The 12,915-nt window shown below is 40.7% G+C and overlaps 1 protein-coding gene across 5 annotated transcripts in view; it reads right to left on the reverse strand.

Moving 5' to 3' along the window:
• Window positions 1-2,485: 2,485 nt before the first annotated feature.
• Window positions 2,486-12,915, reverse strand: part of LOC140485677 (ETS-related transcription factor Elf-2-like) — a 176,042-nt gene continuing 165,612 nt past the window's right edge. For 4 of the 5 annotated variants that reach the window (XM_072584084.1, XM_072584086.1, XM_072584082.1 and 1 more), the window contains one exon: window positions 2,486-5,175. In XM_072584084.1, the coding sequence (XP_072440185.1) occupies window positions 4,536-5,175 (640 nt within the window). In that variant the 3' untranslated portion in view covers window positions 2,486-4,535. The remainder of the gene's footprint in view (window positions 5,176-12,915) is intronic. The other variant, XM_072584085.1, reaches the window with a different exon arrangement.

Below are 12,915 nucleotides of genomic sequence, written 5' to 3' on the forward strand. Positions count from 1 at the left end.
ACTCCACACAGCCATTTATCTATCCCTAAATCAGAGAACCGTCCTAAGCTCCAAAAGCTCATTTTGCTCCATGTCTGATAGCTGATCTACTCCAACTTCATTATTTACAAATCCCTTGTTTCCAATGGAATTTAGAATCTTACCTAAGGTCTTATTTTCAGCACTGTCAGAACAGCCTGAAGATTTATAACAAAACACTGGAAATTGCAGCAGGTAGCTCTGAAGAGCTATCTAGACTGTTCAATTTCTCTCCCCTTCGATGCTTTAAGTACAGATTCCAGTATTTCAAGTAATTTGCTCCTACTGAAGAGTTATAGTCCTCATTTGTCTCTGAGATCAGCTATTATGACAATTTGCCCTGTCAAACCTCTATTTCCAGTTTGTTTAGTTATGATCTTTCTAAATTCTAGGGAATATTGACTTTTTTTTACTTTCACAAAACAATGCCTTCAGACCTGTTATCTGTACAGTGAACCTTTTTTCCTCAATCTCCTTGAAGGATGTATGTACACTCCAGATGCAGTTACTAAAGGTGTACAGGATCTTGGTGAAAGGCTTCCTTTGCCCTCTAAGTTAATATAGTGCATGCAGCAATAGGAAGTAAACAATTAACCAGTATTAGACAAGCTGGCTATTCTTAACTGTCATCCTGGTGATTTATCATAGCCAGTATATCTGCTCTTTCCACTTTTTAATCTTGCTTACATAGGAATAGTGCCACATACTGGAGAATATTAGCACCTACAGACAAGTCAATTTTTTAAAAAACTTCACACCTGTGATGAGAAAACCAGTGCACGTTTGCTTAAGGCAAATTATGTTGAATTAGGTTTCTTTGATTATAATAAATGGTTTAATGGGGTAACCAAGTAGACAAGGACTTTGAAAAGTCTTGGTTTGAAGTGCCATACAGTAAATATGCCAATAAAACTGGAGTCCATGAAACAAAACCAGCATAAATACAAACTTGGCTAAATGACAGGAAAAGTAATCTGAATTTTCCTCAGCAGTCACTGCTTTTCCTGATTTTTATATGAAAGTTTAATATTTGTGAAGAGGACATAGATTGGTGGAATGGGTCAGTGGTGGCTCAGTGAGTAACAATGCTGCCTCATCGCACCAGGGACCGAGGTTTGATTCCACTCTCTCGCAATTGTGGAGTTTGCACATTTCCCTTGCATTTGGGTGTGCTCTGGTTTCCACCTAACCTGCATCTTTGGACTGTGGGAAGCTTTCAGAGAGTCAGTGCAATTTCAATGGTCCAAACAACCTGCTTTTATGTTTTAGGGATTCTATAATTAGTAGATGACACTGAAGCGATATGGTTTGACAGGGGAAAAGAGTAACCATACTAAAGGGCTCAAGGAATGATACATACTTCAAGTACTGATATTGTGCGAAGTGAACAGCCCCACAATGTCCCAACCAAGCCAACAGTCTGAATCCCTTAAGGGCAGGTGACAATAACTGCTCTTCTGCCTCACCTGTTACTAAGTGACTGACAATGCTTGCAAACCTAATTTTATTATAGCTCACTCTCTACAGGGACAGCTGTTGTGGAATCAGTCACTCTTCCTACCATTTTGATCTGTGATTGAAGACTAGTTTTCAGCAGTTTTCCCTTGTACAAAGATGTGCAATAGAAGCAAAAGCAGGATCGTGAATCAAATTCCACATTCTCATCCACCAGAGAACCTTTTGGCTTTTCCTCTAATAACATGCTGAAGCAGAGGTCCAACAACACAAAACTTATTTTCATGTCACAAAAGAGCTACTTTTAAAACATCGCCTCCTACATCTGTTCTATCCCCTAGAGAAAACATCAACAGTGACATTGGGCAAGGCAATGGCCTTGTGCTATTACCACAGGACTGTTAATCCAGTAACCCAGACAATGTTTCAGGGACCAGAGTTCAAATCCCACCACAACCGATATGGAATCTGAATTCAATAAAAATAATCAAATTAAGCGTCTAATGATCATGAATCCATTGTCGATTGTCAGGAAAATCCATCTGGTTCACTAACATCCTTTAAGCTTACAGGAAATAAGTCATTATTATGTAAGTGTTTTTGTGAATGTGAACAATTGTTATAAAAAGGCAGCCATCTGTATTTGGTAAATGTATTACACTTTAAGGAAAGCACTCCTGGCAAGCAAAGCTATAAATTGTCACTACCTGCAGAACAATGTCTCCAAATTTAAATATTTCAATTATATTTCACTGTTTTATGTCCAATGTGACAGTTTAAACCGCCATGAACCACACCACTGTAACTTTGATGTTTTTCCCAAACTTCTTCCACTCAATTTCTGTGGCAAACTCAATTTTTTCAAATCCAAGTTTATTTCAATTTTGCATTCCTAAGAAATGTGTGAAAGTGAGGAAGGTGCATTTGTAGCTTGCTATGTTAGGGATATCCAAGTTACAAAACCCTTTTCATCTTTTAAAATTAGCTTTAAAAAAGCTACGTAGACATTAGGTTTACTTTTGTATTTCTTTACCAAAGCACAATCAAAACAGGATTCACTTATATTTTGGTAAAATCTACTTGAATACACTTTGAAACAAGAGTACAACAAAATAGAATATACTTCAAATGTTGAAACTGTACAAACATTTTCAGTCAGAACACTGGTAATCTCCCCCTCATTAAGGAGGGAGGTTCAATACCAGAATCCAGTTTTAAAAAGCAGGTGGGTGTGGAGGGTTCAACATCTAGTTTTGGTCCATTAGTTTCAGATTTGAATTCTATTGAGTACTGATGAAATCCAGAATCCAAGGGAGTTAGTTACCATGTCAGAGCTGAATAGCAGTGACCCAATGTTAATCCAAAAATGCTCCAGCCCTTTATGGTACCTTTGTCTTCATGGGCAGGTTCAATACCTGATCTAACCAGTATCATAAATCCCCTACCAAACAAAAAAGTTGTTCTTCATTGTGTAAACAAAAAATGATTATAAAAGCTGATGGAACAAAAGGATGTGAATTATGATTCCTTGTAACAACTACTTAAAAATAAAATGTTGGGTCCTGATGGCAAGACTTCCTCTTTAACTGAAGTCAGCAGGTTGAGAACTACCTGAAAAAAAAAATTGCTCATTGCACAAAGCTAGACTGAACACGACCTTGTGGTGTTGAAAGAAAACGAAATGTTTATACGTACACCAAGGCAAAGTGACACAGGCATTATTTTAAGAAAAAAGGTTATAACCAAAAGGTCTGTCACTTGACCACAAACCATGTATCTGGCTGGCTCTAACTACCATAAAATAACATGTTACTCCATAACAATACTGTGTTTTTTGTAAGATTAAAAAGAGCTTTAAACAAAAAAGCTAGTTCTTACACATAGCTTATTTTTTTTAAATGGAAAAACTCAAGCTGTCGTTTAACATTGCTCACTAACTGTAATTATACAAATCCTAAAAATACATCATACCCCCCTCTCTCTCAAAATAAAAGCAGTAACTTCTATTTCAACTTAATCCTTCACATTCTATACAGTTTTTTTTAATAAGAGAATTCACTTAGCACCAGTAGAAATAAAAGTACTGTGCACAGTGTTATTTAAGCAAAGGTTGATATGCATCTGAAATATGATATGCAGCATCTAATTCAAAAGGCCAAGCAACTCGCTTGCAAGGAACCAATTTAACAAACTTCAGAATTGCAAGGTTCTGGCAAGCCACATGCTGACTGTCTATCAGCAGTTCCAATTACATCATGATTCTGCAACAGAAACATGAACCATTTTGCAAGTGAAAGTTTAATGTCAGCATTTTTCAAAATTAAATTAAATTTCTTAAAATTAAAATTAATTTTAAGGAAAGAGCTGTACAGCCAACTCCTGGATATGGAAAATCCCTACCCAAAGGGGATTGAAGATATGGGGTACTACATAAAACGTCAAGGGAAAAAGAAGTTAGAGAGCTTTAAATTAAAGAATGATAAATAGTGCTCTTAAAATGGATGAATGAGTTACTACTCAAAAGTCAGGTTTATTAGTTTTATATTTATAATACAAAACTGGATGAGATTGGAAGGTTATGTTAGAAAGACTCATGGTCTTCTGCCCAAAACATCAGTGACTGTAATTTTTTGAACAGTCTCAATAGGATCACATTTCAGCTCAAGACCTCCAGTACAATGCATAGCCAGGACCTTACACTGAAGTTGTCTGTTAGGAGCAGGTCACAAATTCTTGACAGCACTGGTGCTTTAAAGCTTATGCAATTTTCAGAGAAACATTCCAAACCAGTCATCAAGATATTAGTGTTTCCAGAATTCTGTAGTGTAGATGGAAATCGTAGTGAAACATGTGGTCCCTTCTTTTAGATCATTATGCATTTAATTGCAAATGAATTCACTGAAATTTCATTTGTTCCTATTCAGTTTCTTCGTCAGCATTTGATGATGTGGCTCAAATCCCACAATGAAGAATGGGATGGGAGAAAAAAAGTTTGACACCTGCTGGAAACAAACATTCCTCAAAGTCTCGAGACAATCTTTCATCTCCCAACAGCTGTACCATTATTTCTCCCCAGTCACTGTGGCTTCTGCCTCTGTTTTCATTGTTAATGGGAGGGCAATAGCTGAGGGTGCACTGACAACCACCCAGCGAGTCACAGTCTTGCTACCCTCCACTGAACGCTCTTCCTTTATCACAGGCAGATTATGAAGATCTGCTCCCACCTTTGTAGCTGTGCTTTCTGGCTTGACCTCTGCCCCTTTTAAGACAGCAGTAATAACTCGAGCAGGGTTCTGGCCTGTAGACTGCTGGGCAGGCACTGCTAGTCTCATTACAGGTGTCCCTCCTGCTATTGACATAGGAGAAAGAGCCCGAATAGCTGCCTGTGCTCCAACGATGTTAATACTCCCAGTCGTAGCCAAGCCCGACTTTGTCTGTAAGTGACACTGGGTGATCTGAGTGGCGGGGATGGTGATGATTTTTGCTGGCTGGATAGTGATTTTGTCTCCATTCTCTACTGTAGTAGCAGGCACCATTGTAGGGATAGTTTGGATAAGAACCTTTGGAGTAGAGACAGTTGTATTTGTGCTGGTTATTACAGTTGAAACTGGGTTCATTGACTGAACAGCCACCGTTGAAAACTTCTGGCCGGAAGAGGTCATGACAACAGGCACCTGCATTGCAACACGAACAGCTCTGCTGCTGCCAAAGAAATGGGAACAAAACATTTGAAAAAGGTATTTTTAGTGTTTGCCAACACCAACAATGCATGATTTTTCCATTTTTTAAAGAAATCACTGCCAATATTTTGATAACGGAAACATACACAGCCTTCAGTGTCATAGAGCGCAATGATAATCTAAACTCCTCCCCTCCACCCCCAAACAAGTCGATAAAAATGGGATCCTGAAATAATTTGATAATCTCATTTACAGCTTTCTCAAAACCTTTCAGCGCCAATGTTTACAGAATGCTTTCTGTAACACCATTTAAAGTAAACTAGGTGCAGAGCATTCCTAATACTACTGCTTCCAGCAATAATTGGAAACAAGTTTCTGTAAATCCAGGTTTGACTCAAAGCCTGAGTGAAATTGCAAATGCTGTGTTTAGAGTCGGAATTTAAACAGTGTAATCTGCAAAATAACTGTGGACACAACAAAATGTTATTTTTACTGAATGACATAACCAGCCACCCCCGGTCATCACCAAAAGCAGCTGTTGTTGATAATTAACTCTGTGCTCAATCTGCTGGCAGTAATCATGCATTCCACGTGTGCATCACCAAAGGAGTCAAAGCAAGAAGGATTTTCCCGGGATAGCATGCAATACGCAAAAACTGGCATATTTTGGTATGATCACAGTCTGAGTTTTATTGATCGTAGCTTCAACAAGGACTAGATTTTACCATAAAACCCAATATTTACATAGTTTTCCTTTCTTTCCCTGTTTCGTTCCAGGTTTCTATTTCACCTTGACCTTCTAGAATCATGCTCAGTTATTGCTAGAACAAGTGATCCACTAACAGCCAGGTCATTACTGACTCCTTTATCTGTCCAACTGTTCTTCTCCCTCTTTGGGCTCAATCCCAACGTGTCGTTTCTCCTTACCCCTTCCCTCTGCATATAAACCACCATTTTCCAAGCTACCATCAGTTGTCAGGAAGGGTCACCAGACCCAAAGCGTTAACTTTGATTTCTCTTCACAGATGCTGCCAGACCTGCTGACCTTTTCCAGCAACTTCTGTTTTTGTTTCTGATTTACAGTATCCACAGTTCTTTCGGTTTCTACAACCATTCTAGGTCTGGCAGGATTTCTCCAGGCAAAGACATGATGTTGGGAGTGTATTTGAATAAACAGTTTGATCTTCAGCTATGGTTATGGAAAGTGAAGTTTGTGCTTAAAAGTTCAGCTAGCCGCAAGGAAAAAGAAATTGTGATTCATGTTAGGCCTTCCTACTGGTCTCAGGTGGATATGCAAAGTTGAGTATGTTTCTCCAGGCTGTTTAAAACCAGAAGGCTGTACTAATTAAAAAACAGTTAAGGCTCTTGTAGACATTTGCAAAATTGAATAAGTCAATTTTCTTTTATCTTGTCTTAAACATTTCCTTATTGAAAGGAAGGTTGTGTCATGGTGGTTTAATCTATTTGGATTGTTGGTACAGTTAGTGTTTAAATTAGAAGTAACTGATGATTCCCAAAATACCTCACACAGGGTAGAATTGACGGACACACTGCTAATTCATGATGGTCAAGGGATTTTGAGGGTCCAGTTCTCTTTAACAGTATACCCACAGGTAATGAGTTCCCACAGGGCACCTGATTCCACTCAGCACTTGTGAATACCATCCCTTTCCATTGTTGGTAGCCAAAATGAATCCTACTTCAGCTGATGTTGCATTAACCTTTCCTGATGTTGGAGAAGATTGTGGCCAGATTCTAACCTGCAGATACGCCTTGTGCACTCAGCACTGCTGCCTCACAGCGCCAGAGATCCGGGTTGGGTTATTACATTTGGACGACTGTGTGGAGTTTGCACATTCTCCCAGTGTCTGCATGGGTTTACTCCACGTGCTCTGGTTTCCCCTCTCAATCCAAAGATGTGCAAGTTAGGTGCACTAGCCATGCTAAATTGCCCATAATATTCAGGGATGTGGAGGTTAGATGCATTAGTCATGGGAAATGCAGGGTTACAGAGTTAGGGTAAGCGGATGGGTCTGGGTGGGTTAGTGTGGACTTGTTGGGCCAAATGGCCTGTTTCCACACTGTGGAGATTCTAAGAACCTCAGGGTTGGCATTCTAGCCAGCACACTTCTCTGACTAGGGCTCGGTGCGTAATGCTCACGACTGAGTTGCATTTTCCAGGGCATTCGCACTTACTAATCACCAGCCTGTCTATTCCCCTCACGTCAGGACCACAAAAAGGACAAGGCAAAATGACAGAAAACACCATCTTGGACTGGAACGCAACTTCAGAATGTTAGTGACATGAACTTGATAATCACGTTTGTACCAATAAGCTCCATAAAATCTGAACCCCTCCTGTAACACCCTAGACATCACCTTTTGGCTGTTTGACCAGCCTTATCATCTCCTTCTGTAAAGTTCCCATTTTTCTTCCATTCTGCAGTGTTTAAATCTCCCTTGTTCTACCTGGTTTCAATCCTCTCTTTTTTTGTAATCGGTCCCACCTCACCTTGTGTCCCAGCTCACTGCCCAACAGACAATTTCAATGATTTCCCAATTACGTTCTTTGATGCTCGCACAATTTTATCCCCTCCCATTAGTCAGAGGGTAAAGGGTCCATACAATCAGTCTCCACAGCAAATTAGCATCAATTCATTGTGCCTGTTTTGATGTTGCCGAAGTTTCTGCATTGTATCACAAGGCTGGTCTCACGGCCACTCTATACATTCGTGCTTTCAGTTCCAGCAATCATATACTATCACACCATATTCCATTTCATTCCTTCCAGTTACTCCACTGCTTTATTTTCATTTCCATACTTCTATTGTTTTTCACCATTGATACCAGGTATTTTCAACTGCACACTTTCTCCCAGTCTGCATTCGTAATTTGATTAGATTCCCTACAGTGTGGAAACAGGCCCTTCGACCCAACAAGTCCACACTGACCCTCCGAAGGGTAACCCACCCAGACCCTTTACCCTCTGACTAATGCAACCAACACTATGAGCAATTCAGCATGGCCAATTCACCAGAGCTGCACATCTTTGGACTACGGGAGGAAACTGGAGCAGCCGGAGGAAACCCGCACCTTTACACACCCACTCGGATGGTCTTCCAAAGCCTGATATACCATGTTCAAGCATTGGCCCGTTAGTCTACTGATCTCAAAAGCTCAGTCTTCCAGTGTTTTTCTCCAGTTCTCAGATACTCAGCCATGTTCTCTTCATGCCTACCATCATCTGCAAACATCACTGGTCACTGCAGTTCCTGTCTCACTTGCTCAGGTCAAACGTCCATGAAGATCAGGAATACAGGAAAGCTTCTGCTGATTCAACACTCTGGCTTACTAATGAAAAATGATGTCAAATGCAGCCCCTAAGAAAGGTTCATTAAAAAAAATATAAATGTTCATACTTTGGTCACAAGTTATCAACCCTGCATGGTAGAGTTTCAAATTCAGTTTGTGGGAGAGCAATTCAGGTCACAAAGCAGTGTCCTCAACCTAAATATCGACACTGACAGAGTTATGAAGAAAATTTTTGTCTAAAACGGACCAGGAAAATGGACTAAAGGGAAAAGGCAGTAATGAGCATTGGCAGACATGTAAGAACAGTGCTCATTGAAAACGGATTCCAGTTAAAAAGAACTCGGAGAATGATGACCCACTTGTGGTTAATAAAGGCAGCAAAGGAGAGTATTCAATCAAAAGCTGAAGCACAAAAAATGGTGAGAACAAATGGTGGCCTAAAGGATTCTTTAATTGTAAAGGAGTCAGCAGAAGATGACTAAAAAGCTAATAAAGTGGGAGAAAATTTATTATAAAAGTAAATTCCATTTGCTGCCTTAATTATTTGCTACATCTGCACGTGGACTTTGTGTTTCAAGCACAACAACACACAGGTCCCTTTGCATTGCAATTTTTTTGCAGTCTCTCTCCCTTTATACAAGGCTCTGCCTTTTGATTCTTTCCACCAAAATACATGATCTGAGCTTTCTATAGATTAAACTGCACCTATCAAGTTTGTGCCCATTCACTCAAAATCTTCATATCCCGATGCAGATTCCTTATATCCTCACCACAGCACGCCTTCCCACCTGTTTGCATTGTCAGCAAGTTTAAACACAAAGTTCACGTGCAGATGTAGCAAATAATTAAGGCAGCAAATGGAATATTGGCTGTCATTAAGGAGGTTGGAGTTTAAAAATCAGCAAGTCCTCTTACAACTGTACTGGGTGCTGGTGGGTACTGTATGCAGTTTTAGTCTCTGTACTTAAATGATATAATTGGTATTGGAGATATTTTACTGATATTTAAAAGAACTTCACTAGAACATAGAACATAGAAAAATACAGCGCAGTATAGGCCCTTTGGCCCTCGATGTTGCGCCGATCCAAGCCCACCTAACCTACACTAGCCCACTATCCTCCATATGCCTATCCAATGCCCATTTAAATGCCCATAAAGAGGGAGAGTCCACCACTACTACTGGCAGGGCATTCCATGAACTTACGACTCGCTGAGCAAAGAATCTACCCCTAACATCTGTCCTATACCTACCACCCCTTAATTTAAAGCTATGCCCCCTCGTAATAGCTGACTAGATTGATTGATTCCTGGATAAAGTTGACTTATCGAAAGAAAGCTGAAGAAATTAGACCTTATGAAGCAGACTGAAGGGGAAGTGGTGGTGATGGTGGGGAGTGAAGGGGGAGCTTACTGAGACATAAAAATGTCTTGTCCCCGCAGCAATTGTATCAGTCAGGGAAACCATGAACAGGGTGCATCATTATACAATATGGGGTACTCATTTAAAACTGAGGTACAAAGCAATTTCTTCTACCAGAGTCGCGAGTGTCTGGAATTCTCTGCACCAGTGTTGTGCGGGCTCATCACAAAACAAGGTGACAGATAGATTCCTGATACAAGGGAGGGTTGAGGAGCAGGCATGGAGGAGGAGTTCAGGCCATGACCTGTTGAACAGCAAGGCCAAAGGCTCCTATTTCTTGTGTTCTTATGTATTTTATACTGGAACAGTTAAACAAAACAGGCAATTTGACACAACTTGTGACCCATAATCTCTTGAAAATGACCTGAATTGAAATAACAGATACCGGCTTTTCAGAATGCTAGTCAGTGAAAATTTCTAAAAGTCAAAATGAAATGTAGAAAATACAATATAAACGTCTTTGCACACTTTGTTATATCAAATGCTAAATTTACCTCAATAGGTAATACCTCCAGATCAATTTTTTTTCTTTGCATCTCCTGAATACGAGTATGTGGCCCCTGAACAGTTCCCCATTTTCAACATCAAAGGAGGAGACCCCTGATTATGTGCAGCTCACCTGAATGAGGGCGCTGTGTACATTTACACATTGGGAACGCAGCACATTGAGGTTAACTGGTTACTTCCAGGTTACATTTTTTTAAAAAAAAGTCAGGAATAAAAGAACAACTTCACTTTCTTCTGTAATTCATCAATTCTTACACTATGGTACTTCTCAATCCAGATAACTTTATTGACACCCCCCACTTCCTTTGCCTGCGTCTCTGGACATGTGACAATATAGTAACACTAGATGGCAGAATTGGAGAAAACTTTGATGTAGATACACCGCTGAGGAAGGATGACCAGACCCAAGACGTTAACTCTGATTTTTCTGCACAGATGCTGCCAGACCTGCTGAGCTTTTCCAGCAACTTCTGCTTCTGTTTCTGATTTACACATCCACTGTTATTTCAGTTTTTAATTTAGCTTTTGCAATTCCATTTAAGAAACTTGGTCTAAAATCTGTCCAAATTATTTTGGGCAAAAGTATAGTTTTAACAAGGGGCAAAGTTGCTAATGCTCTTTTAAATGAAATATTACAGGCACATTTGTGCACCATTCCGAAGCTTCCTTATTGCAATTTAGTGGAGTGGAACTGTTTAATAACAACAGTATCTGTATCTACTTGACCAAATACAGTAGGGTTTTAATAGATTTGATCTCTAATAACACACTCTCCACATAATGGGGCAAGAAAGCCACACACACATGTAGTGTAAACCATTAAGCACTAACTGTTTTGGCTTCTGGTTAAGCAGAAGTGAGGAATGTTTCAGTGAACCAATCAGGTCACTTACAATCACTGAATAAAGCTGCTTCACCCTGGTTAAACTCTGAACAGCCAGTCAGTGATGGAGGAGGCCAGACGTCAATCTTTACTCAGTGTTAGATTAATTATTCCCAGTGTGAGATCACAGGTGTCGAGCTACACCCACTCCAATGTCAATAAATGTCTACACTTTCCCATCTCAAAACGGTATGATACACCTGTGACGGCACAGTGGCTCAGTGGTTAGCACTGCTGCTTCACAGTGCCAGGGGCCCGGGTTCGACACCACCCTCACGTGACTCTGTGGAGTTTGCACATTCTCCCCACATCTGCAGGGGTTTCCTGCGTGTGCTCCGGTTTCCTCCTACAGTCCAAAGATGTGCAGATTAGGTGGATCGGCCGTGCTAAATTGCTCCTTAGTGTCCAGGGATGTGCAGGCTAGGTGGGTTAGCCACGGGAAATGCAGAGTTATAAGGTAGGGAGATGGGTCTGGGTGGGATGCTCTTCGGAAGGTCAGCATGGGCTCAATGAGCCAAATTGCCTGCTCCCACATTTCAGGCATTGAATGATCCTACCTCCATGGCAAGTCAGACTCAAACCTATGCCTATTAGAGGCAAAAGGCCCAACATTTTGGGAACAGATTGTTGTGATCCTGACACAATAGAAACACAATCTGGAGTCACAATCCAGATTGGCACATTCCCATCACATCACAAACACTCCTATAACCACCCAATCAATGCCCTCCACCTATATATACTAAATGCTAAAGTCTATGAATAATATATTAATAACTAATATTAATTAAACATTTACACAATCAGCCACCCCCTTCTTCTCTCAGTCAATGAGACAGCTCAGACACAGTGAACGTATGCCCAGGTGAATCCGCAAGACACACAATCCCCCAGATTGTCTCTTTAATTCCAAACTTGCGAGTAGAATTCCTAACAGTAGAGAGGGTTCAGAAAATATTTACAAGGCTGTTGCCAGAGTTGGAGGATCTGAGCTATAGGGAGAGGCTGAACAGGTTGAGGCTGTTTTCCCCGGAGCACCGGAGGCTGAGGGGTGACCTTTCAGAAGTTTATAAATCATGAGGGGCATGGATAGGATAAATAGACAAAATCTTTTCCCTGGGATGGGTGAGTCCAGAACTAGAGGGCATAGGTTTAAGGTGTGAGGGGAAAGATTTAAAAGGGACCTAAGGAGCAACTTTTTCAAGCAGAGGGTGGCACGTGTATGGAATGAGCTGCCAGAGGCAGTGGTGGAAGCTGGTACAATTACAGCATTTAAAAGGCATCTGCATAGGTATATGAATAGGACGGGTTTGGAGGGATATGGGCCGGGTGCTGGGACTGAAGGAGATTCAAGTAGGAGGCCAAGGCCTCTGCAGAAAATGCATTTACTGATGAGGAATCAGAAGGGGCCAGATGTTAAGAGGAACACACAGTTGGGAAGAGGTGATTTATAGGTTCAGTAGAGATTACAGAGATAAGGATCAGATAGGAAAGACATTTCAGCAGCAAAATGAACATTTTCAACCTGAAATCTCAGAGGACTGTGAGCTAGTGTGGGTCAGCAAGAACAGGATTATGGGATGTGATATTGGGACGGTAACCCACTGCTGAAACTCTCTGCACATGATCAGACATGCTCG

The sequence above is a fragment of the Chiloscyllium punctatum genome, chromosome 14 (assembly GCF_047496795.1).
Source record: "Chiloscyllium punctatum isolate Juve2018m chromosome 14, sChiPun1.3, whole genome shotgun sequence".
Lineage (NCBI taxonomy): Eukaryota > Metazoa > Chordata > Chondrichthyes > Orectolobiformes > Hemiscylliidae > Chiloscyllium > Chiloscyllium punctatum.